Source organism: Sturnira hondurensis, unplaced genomic scaffold, assembly GCF_014824575.4.
Source record: "Sturnira hondurensis isolate 20B ecotype Veracruz unplaced genomic scaffold, ASM1482457v3 Scaffold0005279, whole genome shotgun sequence".
Classification (NCBI taxonomy): Eukaryota; Metazoa; Chordata; class Mammalia; order Chiroptera; family Phyllostomidae; genus Sturnira; species Sturnira hondurensis.
Window position 1 is genome coordinate 9,593,111 of NW_028077910.1, and position 18,509 is coordinate 9,611,619.

General features: G+C 37.2%; 1 protein-coding gene across 4 annotated transcripts in view; it reads left to right on the forward strand.

Moving 5' to 3' along the window:
- ZBBX (zinc finger B-box domain containing) overlaps positions 1–18,509 on the forward strand; it is a 99,822-nt gene that overhangs the window by 46,025 nt on the left and 35,288 nt on the right. For all 4 annotated transcript variants that reach the window (XM_037046604.1, XM_037046606.1, XM_037046607.1 and 1 more), the window contains exons 8-10: positions 5,256–5,414; positions 11,124–11,298; positions 17,620–17,740. In XM_037046604.1, coding sequence (XP_036902499.1) covers positions 5,256–5,414; positions 11,124–11,298; positions 17,620–17,740 — 455 coding nt within the window. The remainder of the gene's footprint in view (positions 1–5,255; positions 5,415–11,123; positions 11,299–17,619; positions 17,741–18,509) is intronic.

An 18,509-nucleotide genomic window follows, 5' to 3' on the forward strand; every position in this document is an offset into this window, starting at 1 on the left:
CTCCCCATGGAGCAGGACCAGTCTTACCCTTGTTGCACTGATAGACTTGGGGAGGGAGATACGAAGTAGGAACAGCCCTATGGAAGGAAACCTTGCTCTTACTCACTAGTCACATCAGTTTTTCTTGAGTAAATACTCAATTTGCTGTTTCCTTTTGGTTGATTTTCTGAAATAGTTTTTAATAAATTTATCTAATTTAATATTTGTTTTATGGAGATATAATTGTTTACTGACTTCTTTATTATATGGAAGTCTGAAGATTCACTTCTGTCTATTGAATTCAGTAGAAATTCTGTTTTCTGGGTATTTGAACATTTTATCATACAGAGAAGTAGTATATTGTAATCTAAATAAAATGGCAGCAATCATATGATTGCATTACATTATGTTATCACCCTGCGAGGTGTTTTTCATCAGGATGTATATGCAACAGCTCTGCAAGGTAGCCAATGTCTGCATTTTACAGGTACAGATACTTAGACACAGGGAGGTACACGACTTGCCCTGTTGTGCATTATTAGTGGTGTCATTGATGTTACCTGTGTTGACATTGACTTAGTTTGGGTATAAGGAGCAAATGTTCAAATGGCATTTTTAGTCATTTTTACCTCAGAAAAAAAGCTAAATTTGATTCAACTAACGTTTGTCAAGAGGTTAACCAGCGTTAAGTAATGTCCTTCACACTTTGCAGAAGTGTGAAGGACAGGGCTGCAGGGAGGAGAACTGAGAGAGGGCCATGTAAAACGCTGTATGTAAGGCAGAAGAAGGCACGGTTCCCTCTCTCAGGGAGCTCATAATCACGGTATTCAACCAGTTGTAAAACAACCGACCCAGTAAGTGTTTTGACACAGTGATGCTCAAAACTTAATGCACATTCAGGTTACCTGTTAAATTATGGAGTCTGATTCAGTGAGTCTGAGTGGGAGCTGACATTTTGTATTTGTAGAAAGTTTCCAGGTGACGACGATGCTGCTGATTTATGGGTCATGCATTAAGGAGCAATGCTCTGGTATCGATGTTGGCAAGGATGTATAAGGTTGCACAGAAGATATATTAATTTTGCTATGGTTAGTTGAGGAGGAAAACTTTGTTTCAAAGAGATGAAATGATTTGCCCTTTAAAGCTATTTTTTTATAATGCAATTGGATGTACATTGGAACTGGATAGCATTTGCTCTGGGCCTAAAATGATAAATAGAATAATAATAATAACACTCATCCTTCAGAGTAGACAGGGAAACTTTGGCATGCCATGGAAATAATGTATTTATGCATGCTACCAATGGGAAACACCTTTTCAAAACAACTTTTATTTTTGCTGGTTTAAACAGTATCCAGTTAGGCATAGTTTCCAAATATGAGGGTCTAAGCTAGAGTGATGCTTCCTACACAAAAGGGCCCCTTAATCTTAGTGTTTTAGGATGGTAAAAGTTTATTTTTTATTCACCTAAGAGTTCAGTAGGGATGTATGTTCCTAAGACATCTTCCCTCTTAAGGAATGGTTTGGTGACTTTTACCTTACCATTCACCATATTTGATATGTTACTTCCAAGGTCACCATACATCTTTTTTTTTACCAAGCTTGCTGAACAATAAACAGGGTAGAGAAGGCCATCTGTTTATTACCACCTTGCCATTGGGAGGGAAACTCATTGCTATTTCTCCCATGAAGTAAACTGTCACGGAGATCTCTCAGATCCAAAGGGAGGACCTACCTAGGTGGAGAGAGGTACCTGACAATTAGTTGTCAGTTCTTCTCTGGAATGAATATGGGAGATTGGGTCTGGAGAACAGGAAACTGCAAATTATTAACATGTATTATGTGTTTTTCACATAAAAAGGAACTTACAAATATTATAAAATAGCATGTGATAGTACTATAGTTTATTTTTTTAAGATTTATTTATTCATTTATTTTAAAGAGGGGAAGGAAGGGAGAAAGAGAGGGAGAGAAATATCAGTGTGTGGTTGCCTTTCACGTGCCCCCTGCCAAGGACCTGGACTGCAATTCAGGCACATGCCTTGACTGGGAATCGAACCAGCAACCCTTTGATTTGTAGTCCAGTGCTCAATCCACTGAGTCACACAAGCCAGGGCTGTACTGCGGTTTCTAATCTTATTGATTTTGTTAAATTATATACCTCTTTGTGAAGAGATGGATGGTTTAAGTTTGTTCTAGAATTCAACTCTTAAAGGATACTTTTAACTTGGTTGTTCAAAAGGTAATTTTCTCAAAGTTCATGTTACCCCCTGAACCCTCCCCAGATATGTAAATGAAGAGAAGATCAGCAGAAAGAGAATCTTTATTCCTTCAATTTTCTAGTGCTTGTTTAAACATGAAAATAAGCAAAATAAATTAAAAACAAAATTAAAAATTTTATTTTTATTTCAAGAAAGCATAAGTAAAGCACATTTTCTGTGTCACCATGATTCAGGGAAAAGGATTAGGCCAGAAGGAGGAAGGCCTTGCCTCAGAATCAATCCCTGGCATTTCGTGTCCAGCGGCTTCGGCCTGAGCTTTGTGAGCTCGAGTTTTCTTGTCTCAGTGATGGGGAATCGGTGTCTGTTCCCTCTCCCGAAGGGACTATTTTAGGAATAAGAAACATAAGGTGAACATATACACTTTTAAAACCAAGGAAAGTAATAGTTCAATGTTCGATTTTCAGGAGAAAATTCATCTATCCAGAATCAACATGATGTTAAGACAGCTGGATAACAGCATTCCATTTTATCAATTGTCCATGGTGCTTATCATATTTTTAGGAGTAAGCAGTGTAAGAATAAAATCATTTTTGGCCATTTCATATTCTTTTAAAATGCTCCCTTAGAATATTAGAAAAAATATTGTAACATTGATAGCAAGATTCATTTTAGGGCAGGAATAATCTTTCTTTTGTGTTTAAATATACATACTTGAATGATAATTCTGTCATCATAATTTTATATAAAATGAGTACCATTGTGTTTTATTTTGATATCTGATAAAATAAAAACTGGATATTTTAACTACTTTTGAAACAACAGACCTTTATTTTCAGAAATTTAAAAATCAGGCTTATATTGGACTATTCTGTTTAAGAAATATTTACTGAGTTCTGGCTGGTGTAGCTCAGTGGATTGAGCGTGGGCCTGTGAACCACAGGATTGCGGTTCGATTCCCAGTCAGGGCACATGCCTGGGTTGCAGGCCAGTTCCCAGCAGGGGACTCACGAGAGGCAACCATACATTGATATTTCTCTCCTTCTCTCCTTCCCCTCTAAAAATAAGTAAATAAAATCTTTTAAAAAAAGAAATATTTACTGAAAATACAGGTATTTCTGGAAGGATAAAGCATTACTATAGGCTTGAAATTTTTCCCTTTCTTTCTCTCACCTTCTTTTCATTACTTCTTGTTAAGCCAACTGTCCATAGCTTCAATCTATAGACAATAAAATGTACCTCTCATTTCTATGTGCTCATTATTTAAAAACTGTGGTAAAATCCAAATAACATAAATGATCCCCTCTTAATCATTTTTCAGTATACGGCTCAGCAGTGTTGAGTACATGAGGAGTAAATTTGCCACAGAGATGTAACACACAGTATAATGAATATGCACAATCATAATGGGCTATAATCATGAATTTCTTTTTTAAAAAGGGCCGCAGATGGACTTTTGATGAAGCACCGGGAACTTTGGAGCAGATACCACAGATCTGAATATGCACAGCAGTGTGTGTGCATCGGTCACAGTAGCCATTTTTCGTATATAACTTGCTGATTCACTGTGAAGTAACACTAGTTAATTTGACATTTACTAATTTATTTCAGAATTGGATTGAATCCTAACACATTTTTAAAAGGCCATGCTATAATCTTAGCTATTTCAATAGATAACTAGGTGAAAATTTAAAAATAGGAATATTTTCATTGAAGAGTACAAATTGCTTCTGGCTGATCCCTGCTGGAGATGTCCTCTGTTTTGAGGACATTTGCTAGGAAGTAAGAGCTATCACTTTTGTTCATAACGTGAGGTTCTCAGAGAGCCACTGAAGGGCTTGCATCTTCCCCTGGAAATCGTTTGACTGAAGCTCAGATGGCATCCAGAATCCTGCAGTGTCCTTGGGCAGACCAGGATCACTCTGATAGGAGACTCCTCAGAGAATAGGGCCTTCCTGAGTTTTGCCTATTCCTTTCCAGCCACTTAGAAGAAGGTGCGTGTAAAGGTTTTTTGAATTATATTTCTCAATCATTTATTTTAATTCTGGAGTTCTTCTGCTCCCTCCCCCCGACATCCTATTTTCACCATGTCTTATTTTCCAGGCACAATGTAGCCATTCCAAGATTTAAGAAGACATATTTTATTCTCTGAGCCTATGTGCTATCACAGAATAGACAGACACCAAAAGATTGTATAAAATCAGTATTGTAGAGGTTGGTAGAGATTTACTCAGGGTTGAAGAGGTTACAGAGAGTGGGTGCCTCACGCAGCTGGGAAAGGGAGATAGGGAAAGTTTCCTAGACGTGAGAGTAACTTGGGACAAGGCCAGAAAGAGAAGGGGAAATCTGCCAGGCAGAGGAGAGGAGAGGATGGAGGGCCTTCCTGGTAACTGAACCTCAGTGAAGGCAGGACGTGAGGGGAAACTGGGAGGGCACTAGGGAACAGCAGGTAGACACGCTTCCTGATCTGCACCCGTTAGACAGTTAATAGTTTCTAACGATGTTTTTATCACCAAGGAATACTTACTACTGCTTATTCAGGCTTCTACTAGATTAGCCATATTTAGTTCTTTGGCCATGGTGTGCACAAAATAACACCTATTTATTTGGGGTTGACGTAATGGGAAGGCTATGAGTCAGAATTATACACTCCTGGGGTCACTTCTCAGCACTGCCGCCCACTCATTACGTTACCAAGGGTGAGTAAGTTAAACATGCAGAGCTTTTGTTTCTTTATCCCTGAAACAGAGATAAAAATAGATGATACAGTTGACTTTGGAGTTAAATAACATGGTTTTAAGGCTTAAATAAGGTTTAATAACATGTTTTTTTAGGGTTAAATGACATGTTTAAAAATAGTATGAGTCCAAACTAGCTCCTCAAAAGATTGGCAGCTTTTACTATTACATTGGTTGGTGTGAATGTCAATTTGCATTTTTAAATATTAAAACACTGAATTTAGTAGTCATAGAATAATGAAAATATTATTTTATGTATCTAATTTACTGAGGCTTATATACTCGGCTTTTTAGTCGTGTTTTGTTTCTTTTTTAACAGGCGAAATCTCAGATACTGGCCAATGTATTAGATGTCGCCCATCAGTTTATAAAGGAAATGAATCCCAATGAATCCAAAAGAGAAAATCACTGTACAAAGGACACTAGTAAAACCCAGCATAAACCCCACTTGCCTCTTCTGCAGGAGAGTAGCTCCAAGGTAAGCTGAAGAAAATACAGTAGACATTCTCTGTCCTGTATGATCACGGAGACTGTCATGCATGTACTTACCTGGAGATGCAGAATTTTGCAGATTATTTTATCACATTGTTGTTTAATATGAATTTGTTTTTTTTTTAATCAATCAAAAACCTCTTGACTATAAAGATTCCCTTTAAGAAATTGCTTTGATTCCACTGAACACTGATTTTTTGATGAATGATCTCTTGCCCATGTGGCTTTCTGGGCATTTCCACCATGCCGGGAAATAAATGAGTATTTGAGGAACATAAAAGTAGATAACACAATGCAATATAATGATTTTATATTAATCAGAACTTTAGACAGGCTAAAAATACAAAATCTTTCCAAATGTTTTGGTGACAGTAAATCTCCCAGTTGTTTAAAATTGGATGTATGACAAATGGTGGTGGTTATTGAGATTGATTACTGATCCCACGATGTGTGAGATAAGCTTTCCCCAGCTCATGTCCATGTTTTTATAATAGACTTGTTATATTGATTTTTTAGCAAAAAACAAATTTCCTCAACTTTGATCTATGTAGTAATCTTCATTCATTTAGATGCCACTCACCTGTTCATTGCAGTTCAGAAGTAGTGTACAACTTGCCCAAAGTTACACAGCTCATTACTTGGTGACAGAGTGAGGCTTGAACTTCATCAGTCTGTTGAGTTCCATGCTCATAGAATATAAAAGGAAACATGGTCTGTGTTAGTGAGACCTCTTTTCAGCAGAGGCACTATGCTGGAATTGTCTGGGAAAGTCCGCATATTTGAATGGATTTCATGTTCTAATAGACCTGCCCTGGGTGTTTGTGAGGAACCATTGAACAAGTCAAAACCTCTGGACTGTAATAATATATTGAAGACCGACAATGTGCCAGACACTGTCCTAAATATTTCACCTGTAATATCTACTTCTGTCCTTTCTTAATTCTTTATTCTAGATGATAAATAGTGGTAAAAATCAGTTTTTATAAAGCACCCAAGGAATTATAGATAGCGGAACTTATAGTTGAATCCAGATCTTCTGATTTCAAATTATTTGCTTTTAACCACTACTCAGAGACTGTGGTTTTAAGATTTCCTTCCTGCCATTTTATCTAATTTATCCTGTTGGCAATAATAGTGATAAATCAACAACTAACATTTATTAAACACCTGATGCTGATGCTTGGCATTGTGCTTAATTATTTATCTGCCTTATCTTACTCAGTAATTACAATGGCCATATGTTTTGCATTATTATTCCTTCACTTAACAGTTAAGGACAGTGGAAGTTGAGTAAGTAGCCCTACTAAAAAGCTATAGAGTTTATTGCTTTGCCTGGACTTCTAATCCCTACAATAAATGCTGCCTCTTGTCCACATAAGTGACTGATGTATAGACCCTCCACCCCTCATCTTAAGAGCCTTTAGTTCAGTGGTTTCATCTAGGAGTATATATTTGATCAACTGGAGAAACATTGGAGAAACACACAGAACTGAATTCAGTACCTCAGTGGGTCAGGTCCAGATGTGAGGGTTTAGCACCTGGTCAGTGATTCTGGTGAGTATTCCTGGTTGGGAATCTCTGCTATTGAACCTCAGGTGTGCACCTGTCTGCAGCGCACACACTGAAGAGATGCCCCCTCACCTGTGTGCGTGGTACTCTTCTGCATTGAAGAGCGGTTGTTCTCTACCCATAATGAGCATCAGAAGGAGTGGCTGTGCATTCCTGGCCAGCATTCCTTGCCGCTCAAATTTTGATTTTTTTTCACATCTGGGTTCCAGCCCAAGAATCTGATTTTTAATTAGCCTACCAAGCAATTCCAAAATGGAGCTAATGCCTCATATCTGTCTTAGGACTTTGCTTATGGATTCAGGCCACTGGACATCCTTTGAAGAGGATGCAGTTCATGAGAGAGCTTTGAAATACTGACCCTGATTTTCTTATAGTTTTCATAACATCATACTATTTGCTTAGTCTTTTTGATCCTCTGTTTCCTCTTCTGGAAAGTGGGGATATGTGTATAGAACCAGAATTATCTTCTGGAGGGGATGCTCCTTGTAGTATAGTCTTCCTGCTAAGTGAGTGTTCTTAGGAACCCATCCGTATCAGTGTACCAGCTGGTAGTGTTGTGAGAGGCTGAACTGGGTTTCAGATAATTTTTTGGAAGACTCTTTTAATGTGTTTGCCCATTTATTGAAGGTTAATTTATGAGCACACCTGCCTACACTGTGCTGAGTGTTCTGCAGTTTTTGGTCAAAAACAGCATGACCCCCATGCCCCACCCTCTCCATTCACCTCATTTTGCACCAAATGACTTTTTTATTGCTTGTTCATTTTGCTGGATGAAAAAAAAATCCTCAAATGGAAACATTTTGGCAAAGTGGAAGAGGTGAAACAAAAAAAATGGCAGAAGTACTGAAAGGCATCAAAATAGATGAGTTTAAAACTGTTTTGAGCAGTGGGAAAAATGTCTTGCTAGGTGTATTGTATCAAATGAAGACTACTTTGAAGGTGGCTGAAGTTTAAACATGTAAGAATAAATACACATTTTTTAGTTAAAAATTCCATTTTGGGGGTCCCCCATATATATGTACACATATATATTTATCCACATGTGTATATATGTGTATGTCTATACATATAAGAACTAGGATAAACATATCTTGCAGGAAAGGATATCATTTTGGCCCATCAGGGTAATGTATAGTACTGCTTCTTCACATTTTTCCAGCCCTTTCAGAATTGGGCAGGGTCCTACTGGGTGCTGAGTGGAAGTGACGTATGACCATTCTGGGCTGAAACAATTAAGAGCCATGGCACAATCCACTGGCGTTTTCCTATCCTGCAGCCACTGTGTGGAAGCCAAGTAATCCAAAGGCATAGCTGGAAAACTCAAACATCTTATATCACTGATTTATTGCTTGGAAAGGAACTGCCCTGCAGAGCTGCTAGAATGACTGCAAACGCAAACCATTTTATAATAAACATCGAGTTTTTGATGCTTCTCCCTTAGTGCAGTGTACCAGTCTACATACATGTACATGCATTCACTCACATGATGCTCACTGGATCCCTGTAGTTACCTTCCGACATACTTCTCAAACTCAGTATTTTCAAACCAAGTTCATTATTTCTCCTCCACAACCTATAGTGGTACTGTTGGTGTCAGCCTGTCTTTCAGCTTCCCAGGGTGACAGGAACGGTTATTTTCCGTAGCCCTTTCTCTCCCACCTCTGCACACCCGTTCAGTCACTGTGTCCCATGCAGTCTGCCATCGAAAAACTCTCCTCAATATTTGGCCATTTCTATTCTTATTGTTATCCCAAATGCTGGAGTTAGGTTTTATTTACAGTACAAAAGGTTTATAGAGTGTAAATTTCATTTCATTCTCTCCCTGTCTAAAAATCAATAAGGTTTCCAATTTTGTGTGTATTTATTGAAACCAATAAAGATTACTATGTTTTGCATATTGCTCTGCAAATATGCTTTTTAAACCAACAAAATATTTTGACATCTTTGAAAGGATATTCTAAAATCTCTTTCTATATAGTGGCTGTAAAACATTTCATTTTTTGACTTTTAAAAATCTGATTTCCACTGATAAACATTTACACTGTTTCAGTTTTTCCAGTACAAACTATAGTATAAAGAATAATTTGGGCCCTGGCTGGTGTAGCTCAGTGGATTGAGTGCGGGCCTGCGAACCACACGATCGCGGTTCGATTCCCAGTCAGGGTACATGCCTGGGTTGCAGGCCAGTTCCCGGTTCCCGGCAGGGGACGCATGAGAGGCAACTGTACATTGATATTTCTATCTCTCTCTCCTTCCCTTTCATTCTAGGATAAATAAATAAAATCTTTAGAAAAAAAAGAATAATTTGGGAAAATGTTGTTTGTCATATATATGTATATTTACATAATAAATTCTTGAAATTTCTAAGTGAAGAGGGTTATGCCTTTGTTGATATTTCCAAATGGCTGTAACATTTTCATTGGTTTCCTTGCATCCACACTCACTATTCCTCAATTTCTCCCTTTCCCACAAAACTCTGTGGAACTAACTCTTTAGGGGCTTTGTGCTTCCAATAAGTTTAAGCCTAATTTACTCTGTGTGGCAGGCAGGATCCTTCAGATCTTCCTCTGTCTTTCTACCCTTTATATTTTTTCATATCCCACTTTTCACTGTAACAATATAAACTACTTGTGGTTTCATGCATTTGTGCTGTTTGACTCCATGTCCTAATCTATGTATCACTCCCTCTTTCTGGTGTCCTGCCCCTGCCACTGGTTGCCCATAGAGTTCTTGTTCACCCAAGTTCAATACCTGCTCCATGCACCTGTTTCTGTTGTGAACTTATTAACCCGTGTTTCTGTGGCCAACAAATAGCATGGTGTCTGGCAGGTTCCCAGATCCTTTTTCTTTATATTAAAATTTTTTATACACCTATTTAATGATCTTTTCTCAGTTATACCCTAACAATCTGCACATTTATTTTGCAATTAAAGACTGAACATAAACATAAAACATTCTACTCTTGTATCTAGAAGATACACAATAGAGTTTAGCAATTTGATATCAGTATAGGTAATCCACTCTGGATCATTCCACATTGGTTTGGAGTTTATTTTTCTTTTATTTCCTAACTTGGATGTTTTTTGTGCTTCAGTGAATAACTGTCAGATCCTACCTGTATTTTCTTATGTGTGTTCAAAGTGGGTCTATATTTTGTACTAAATTCATCTTTTCCCCATCATTACCTAAGAAGCAGGCATTGTTTCATATGCATTTATTTATTCACTCATTCAACTAACATTATGAACACCCCTTTGTGCCAGGCATAGCTCTTGGCACTGAGGCGGGGGTGGGGGGGTGGGAAATGCCCTGATTTTTTTACATTCTAACGTAGAGAGGAAGACAGTAAACAAATAAACATGTAGAGAAATTCACACAGAGATATAATTTTGAGAAAGATAAAGGAGATAAGGGATTATAAAGTGTGTGTGGGGGGAAGAGTCTGTATGGTCATCAGCAGGGTCTGAGTAGGTGACATCTCAGCAGAGACAGAAGGAAATTTGTGGAATGGCTGTATGGACACGTGGAGAAGGTTCATTCCTTCCAGGCATTGGGTACAGCTACTGCAAGGCGCTCTAGTGGCAGTGTGCAGTGTGGCTTCCCAGAACCATAAGAATTTCAGTCTGGCTGGAGCAGGGTGAGTGAAGGGGAGAATGGAAGGAAATGAAGTAGAAGGCAGGGAGTATGAGGTTGTGAAGCCCGGTGTAAGTCCTAGGAGGACTTGGGGCTTCATAGATAGTTGTTGGAGGGTTTTGAGCAGAGGCCTGACATGATGAGACTGACGTGTTGTGAAACTACTCTCTCTGCTCTGGGGAGGAGATGAAAGAAGTGGGAGGGTCACACACAAGGCTCTTGTCACTTCCCAGGGAGAGCACTAGTGGGTAACATAGTGATAAATCCTCAGTTCTGTAGGCACCAGTTTTAATACCTTCTGAAGAGACCATTTATGATCACTGAGATGCAGTTTTAAAGAAATGAGTAAAGCATGTAAAGAAGCACAACTTTAAAACATTCTATTTTGAGTTAAAAATGTGTGATTTATAATGCCTCGCAATGAATGCTACCTGCATTTTAAGATACAGAAAACTTAGAAAAGGATACTTAGATACATTTTTAATTGGTTTAGATGGAAGTTTCAACAACACAAAAAGGAGAATGTACAAATCCAAGAGACAGGCTCCTGTGTGAAGGGTCATTTGATGAAGAAGCTTCTGCCCAGTCCTTTCAGGAAGGTTTAAAGGAACGGAGAACTGGACATCATTCTAAAAATGAGACGCAGAACTCACCTGCAGCAAAACCAGGTATACCTATTTTTATAAAAATGAATGTTGTAAAATGAAGCCAAAATTACTTACCTCTATTCCCCATGAATATAACTGCAATGTTCAAAACTATTAACATTGCGATAGCAGTTTGATATAACTTCTCAGAACTGCATGACCACCGGTTAGTGGTTTAATGTTTATAGAACCCCTGAATGGGGAACTGGAGATGTTTGTACTTGTTTCCTATGTAAATCCAGCCTCTGAAATGAATAGAGAGTTAGTTTCTTTTAGCTCCCCTTCTCCCAAGAGAAGGTTTTCATCAGGACAACTATTTCTTCATTGGATTTCTTAATTGTAATTACAACACATGAAACAGGAATGTCTGTGAGGTAGGGAAGGAAATAATGTCTTTGTATGTGTCTTGAAAACTATGTTTCAAACACTGCCATGAACTTCAGGGGAGACTTGATTTGTCTTCTGTTTTTCAAGAAGTACTTCCTGTGTTTATTTTTCCCTGATGATTTCACACCTATTTCCTAGATGCTGAAGAACTGGATGACTGAAGTGTACAGTATTTTTTGCTTTGAGTTTTTCAGTGTCTCTTGAGTAAAATCATACTTGTAAAGGTATTTGATTTATTAATTTCATTACTAAGAATCTTGTAAGGACTTTCAGTTGCTTTTCATTAAAAATAAAATGTTAGATAATACGTTTCAATAATGTATCTTAGTTGACAGCATCCAACTTTATTATTTTTATTTTATTCTTTTTCAGTGGGGACTCTATTTTTTCTCCTTCATAACTCAGCATAATTTCTAACATCAGGGCATCACATACCATCTTCCCATTAGAACTGCATTTTTACTAAATATATGTCTGTCCTTGAAATATTATTTTCTTACATTTTTCTGATATATTAATTTTACTTATATTTCTAAGATTTTATTTGTATACTTTCTTTATTATGTGCCTCAATATGATGTTCATTGACTATGGTTTTATGTACTTTTTATTTTAACTTTCATACTTTGATGTACTTTTTTCTTTTCTGCTTTGAAAGGGACTAAGTCTTTCATGGAAATATCTTTTTGATTGTCCACTTTGAAAGACATAGGATTTTAAGCAAAAGAAGGACTGATTTGATAAATCAGATTAGGTCAAGGAAGCCCCAAAATCATTTAAATTAAAAATATATTTTTCAATTACTTTTTACATTCAGTATTAGTTTCAGGTATACAGCATAGAAAATCATATAGTCTACAAAGTGTTCCCCCTGATATTTCCAGTACCAACGTGGCACCATACATAGTTATTACATTATTGACTATATTCATTGTGTTGTATTTTATAATCCCATGACTATTTTGAACTACCAGTTTATATTTCTTAATTCCTTCGCCTTTTCCACTCAGTCCTCCAACCCTACTCTCCTCTGTTCTCTGTGTCTATGAGTCTGTTTCAATTTTGTGAGATCATACAGTATTTGTCTTTCTCTGATTCATTTATTTCACTTACTGTAATACTCTCTAGATCCATTTATGTAAATGGTAAGATTTCATTCTTTTTTATGACCAAGTAATAATTCATTATACATATGTGTAGCACAATTTTATCCAATAATCTATTGATTAACACTTGGGTTGGTTTCATATCTTGGCTATTGTAAATTACACTGCAATGAACATGAGGGTGAATATATTCTTTTGAATTAGTGTGTTGGTTTTCTTCAGATCTATACTCAGAAGTAGAATCACTAGGTCATTAGGTAGTTCCATTTTTAATTTTTTGACCATTCTCAACACCATTTCATTGTGGCTACACCAGTCTGCATTCCCACCAATTGTGCATGAGGGTTTACTTTTCTTTTTTTAATATTTAAAAATTTTTATTTTTAAATATATTTTATTGATTATACCATTACAGTTGTTCTATTCCCCCCTTAATTCCCCTCCACCCTGCACCCCCCCACCATTCCCTCTCTTTAGTTTATGACCACGTGTCTTAAGTTCTTTAGATTCTATATTTCCCCTACTATTCTTGCCCTTCCCCTATCTATTTTCTACCTACTGTCTATGCTATTTTCTGTGCCTTCTTCCTGCTTCTCCTCCTCCCACTCCCCTGTTGCTAACCTTCTATGTGCTCTTCATTTCTATGGTTCCACTCCTGATCTAGCTGTCCTCTTGGTTTGCTTTTGTTTTAGGTGTGGTTGTTAATAACTGTGAGTTTGCTGTCCTTTCACTGTTCATATTTTCCATCTTCTTTTTCTTAGATAAGTCCCTTTAACATTTCATATAATAAGGGCTTGGTGATGATGAACTCCTTGAATTTGATCTTATCTGAGAAGCACTTTATGTGCCCTTCCATTCTAAATGAAAGCTTTGCTGGATAAAGCAATCTTGGCTGTAGGTCTTTCGATTTCATGACTTGGAATACTTCTTTCCAGCCCCTTCTTGCCTGGAAGGTCTCTTTTGAGAAATCCACTGACAGTCTGATGAGAAGTCCTTTGTAGGTGACTGTCCCCTTCTCTCTTGCTGCTTCTAGGATTCTCTCCTTCATTTTATTCTTGGCTAATGTAATAATGATGTGCCTTGGTGTGTTCCTTCTTGGGTTCAACTTCTTTGGGACTCTCTGAGCTTCCTGGATTTCCTGGAAGTCTATTTCCTTTGCCAGACTGGGGAAATTCTCCTTTATTATTTGTTTAAATAAGTTTTCCACTCGTGGCTGTTTCTTTTCCCCCTCTGGTATCCCTATAATTCGGATGTTGGAACATTTAAAGATGTCCTGGAGGTTCCTAAGCCTCTCCTCATTTTTTTGAATTCTTGTTTCTTCATTCTTTTCTGGTTGGATGTTTTGTTCATCCTTCTGGTCCACTCCATTGATTTGAGTCCCAGTTTCCTTTCCATCACTATTGGTTTCCTGTGCATTTCCCTTCATTTCAATTAGTTTCACCTTCATATGTTCCTCTAATTTGTGACTATAATCAACCAGTTCTGTGAGCATCCTGATCACCAGTGTTTTGAACTGTGCATCTGAGAGGTTCACTATTTCTTTTTCGCTTAGAGTTATCGGCTCTGGGGCTTTGAGTTCTTCTTGAGCCAAATTTTGGACTGTTCATGCCTGTTACGTGTGAGGAGCAGAGCCCTAGGTGTTCACCAGGGTTGGGCAACTCAGTCACTGGGTTGTGACGCTATATGTGGGGGCGGGGTCAAAGGAAAGCAATGGCGATCCCCTCTGCCGCCTCCCTCTGCTGCCTCCTGCCAGGGCCTGCTCAGTCTGTCCCACTGCATGCAACTGTGCGACCGAGGTCAGCCCGTCGCCTTGCACACTCACTGGGTTTGCGAGCTGGGGCCTGTGCAGTCTGTCTCACTGCTCGCTCTTCTGCTGGTTTATCTGTGCACGAATGTGTGACCACGGTCAGCCTGCCCTGCACTCTCACTGGGTCCGTGCTGCTACCCCAGCTGCCTGCGCGCCTGGGTCGGGGGATCTTTCCTGCCAGACTCTGCTCTGCTGCTGGCTCTGCCCCTCTTACCAGTCCTGGTTGAAGGGTTCGATGTTGTTGGACTTCTGCATAGTTCAATTTTCTGTTCTTTGGCTGTGTCTTTGTTTACTAAACCTTTGTTGTATTCAAACTTGGTTGTGGGAGAAGGCACAGTGTTTCCACCTATGCCTCCATCTTGGCAGAAGTCTCCTTTTCTTTATGTTCTTACCACTTCCTGTTGTTTGTGGATTTTCTGATGGTAGCCATTTTGACAGGTTTAAAGTGATATCTCATCATAGCAAAACCATTTAAAAATATTGTCTCTTATAGTAGAAATAACTAAATTATAAAATCAATACTATGATTATTTTAAATGACTTGACTATAACAAAAAATATTACCAAGAAGAAAAATATAAAAAACCTAACCTTTCAATATGGTGGTAACCAGTGTTAACACCTTGGTAAATATTTTTCAACAGAAACAGTTACACACACAGGAATGTAAGTGAGGTAACACTATATGTGCTATTTGTTAACTTTTTACTTAGGTTGTGTCATGGACAACTTTTTATATAAATGCCTATGTTGAATACATTGTTATTTATAACTGTTGCATAGTATTCTGTATGCCATGACTTACTTAATCAGGCCTTTATTGGTGGATATTTTGTTTCTAATTCTCACTACTATGACAGAAGTTATGATGAACATCTTAGCGATTTGTGTACTTGTATAATTGCCTTAAAATAAATTCTAAATGTAGAAATGTTGCATCAGTGTTGATTTTTTATGAAATTTTGATGAAAATAATAAAATTGTCTTCTAAAAATTACTGCTACTTTTATATTTATTACCAGTGTCAGATGACTTATTTCCCCATATTTTCTAGTTCTTTATCTTTAGCTAATTTGATGGACATTAAATGTTTATCATTTAGCTAGATTTTTCTGTTTACATGTGCAATATAATTGGCTATTTTAATTTTTTTGATAAATGTATTTTCTTATTATTTGCCAATATTTAGGTGTAAGTAGTATTTTAAACATTAGGGTTATAAAAGATTCCTTTCTTGTAATCATTCTTTCAAGAAATAATGAGTACGTATTATATGTTCTGGAGGGAGGTGATGTGCAAAAGCAGTCACAATTTATTCTGGAACTTGTAGTTAAGTAGAGGTGACAAAATCAATCAAATGACTCACATAAGCTGGAGAAGTGCCAAAGCCTGCACCAGGTGAAAATTACCATCCACTGAAGAAGCTGCAGTATCTTGTCGATTTGTATCACATAAGTCTGTGAAGCAAGCAGAGGAAGAGATTTTTAGGAGTGTGAGATTAAGGAAAATAACATAGAAGAATACTTCGGGTTGGGTTTATCAATATAGATGTGCCTTCATACAAAACTGGGGCTCTAATGTGCGCAAGCACTTCAGCAATGCCATTAACGATTTGCTAGGTTGGTTCATTTTAGCCTGGACTTGACTTTGCAGTTAATGACAAGGAGATGCTGCAAGTGGCCTGATACTTTGTTGGGAAAGAATGTTGAAGGCCCTGAAATAGAGGTGGGAAGGTTGGGATTGATAGTGTGCAGCCTACTCAGTCATCTCTAACTATACCTCTATGAGGACCCAGGGGACCCTCTCATTACCAAGGGGTTAAGCATTGGTCTCCTGTGAAAAGGTTTGTTGTGGTGGAAGATAACTGTGGATGGAGGTGCTTTAATGGAGTTGAACTGCTTGATTTCAAAGGAATTGTGGCAATCTGGAGGAGTAGAGGCCAGGTGGTGGCACTTACTCATCAAAGTTGTGGTAGAAACATTACCAAAATAAGTGTCAGGGAAGAGTGGTAAATAGATTGCTTCATTCAATTTATAGAGATGTGTGATGCTAATTAGGGCACCCAAGAATAAAAAGAGCTGTAGAGTCTTCTGCTTTACCTGTATAAGTAGCACATTTCTATCTAATGGCAGAAACCCAACTTGAGCCACCGTATTGGAGATCAGAGTTTTTATAGCATTCCCGTAAAATGGTATGTCTAATTTGTGTACCGCACTATAAATGACAGTAAGTATTTTTTCATACATTTCTTGGCCATCTAGCTTAGTAATATACTTTGAATTTCCAAGTTCCAATTTCCTATTTCTTCCCCAGAAATCGCCATCAGTTTTAAACATCTCTGAATAGCAGTTTTAATTTGGTAGTACTTCAGAAACATCTTAAGCATCTGGACATAAATGGCCATGTAGCTATAAATTCATGAAGACAGTTGTCCCCTCCAGGTGCCATTCTGAGTTATTTATCTTCTGTTTTGCATAATGTGTAAATATTGTCAGTGGCTATAATACATATCTTCATGTATGTGTATGTTTATAGAATATATAATGAATCTATTTGCATTTATTTTTAGCATCTAAAAGAATTAGTTGCTTTTAAAAAACCTTGTGAATCACTAGGTTCTTTTATTTCAAGGGATTATTGAAAAAAACTGTCTATAGTAATTTAATAAGTTATCAATGTTGAACACTTTTGCATTATTTAAACCTAGAACTATTTTTTTAAGATTTATTTATTTATTTATCTTTAGAGGGGAAGGGAAAGAGAGAGGGAAAGAAACATCAATGTATGGTTGCCTCTCATGTGTCCCCGGCTGGGAACTGGCCTGCAACCCAGGCATGTGCCCTGACTGGGAATTGAACCGCAATCGTCTGGTTTGCAGGCCCATGCTCAATCCACTGAGCTATACCAGCCAGGGCTAAACCTAGAACTATTGATTATAAATAAATATCAGAGAATATTTGTTAAGTTCTGTATCTTGAGAGAAGTTATGATAATTTATAGAGTAGGTTACATTAAGTATGTATGTTATATTTATTGTTACAGACTCATTGGAAGAATGTGAAGTACAAACCAATTTGAAAATTTGGAGAGAACCACTTAACATTGAATTTAAAGAAGATAGTATATCCTACATGGAAAAATTATGGCTTAAAAAACACAGAAGGTATTCTCTAATTTTTTTGCATTATTAATAAAAAATATAAAAGCTATTTATGTTTTTTGCTGGTGTGACATCCTTTTTGGTAGCTTCACATTTGCATAAATACTTTTAATGCAATATTAAATTCTCATGAAGCTTCTACTGTTCTAATAAGAATTTTAATTCTATTTATGTATGTGATACATCATTAGTTTAGGGTTTTCCTTGAGAAATGTAAATGTAAATGTGGGGAAAAGGCCCACAACTGTATAAAATTAATGAATAATAGCAAAATTATATGATAAATGAAAAACTGCTTTGAGAAGGTAGTGCTCTCAGACATTTGAAATTAGCATAAACTTTTGAGGCTATATTTTTTAGAATCTACTTTTAAGTTTAATTAGATCTTTAATTTTATATTTTTATTAATAGTATTCAAATATATTTTATCCAAAGACTATTATCATTATATTCACCATTTTATAAATTATTTAAAATTTAACATTAAATATTAATAAACAACATTTATTTTTCACAGATCTTAAGGCTGGACAGTCCAAGATAAATGTACCAGCAAATTCAGTGTCTGGAGACTCCCTGGTTCACTGGTGCCCATCTCTGCGTTGGGTACCCACACACAGATGGGACTGGGGTCTTTCTCAGGTCCCTTTGACAGGGCACTAATCCTAATCATGAAGGCTCTACTCTCATGACCTAATCTTCTCCCAAAGGCCTCACTTCTTACTACTGTGACCTTGGAGGTTAGGATTTCAACACAGACATGTGTTGAAGG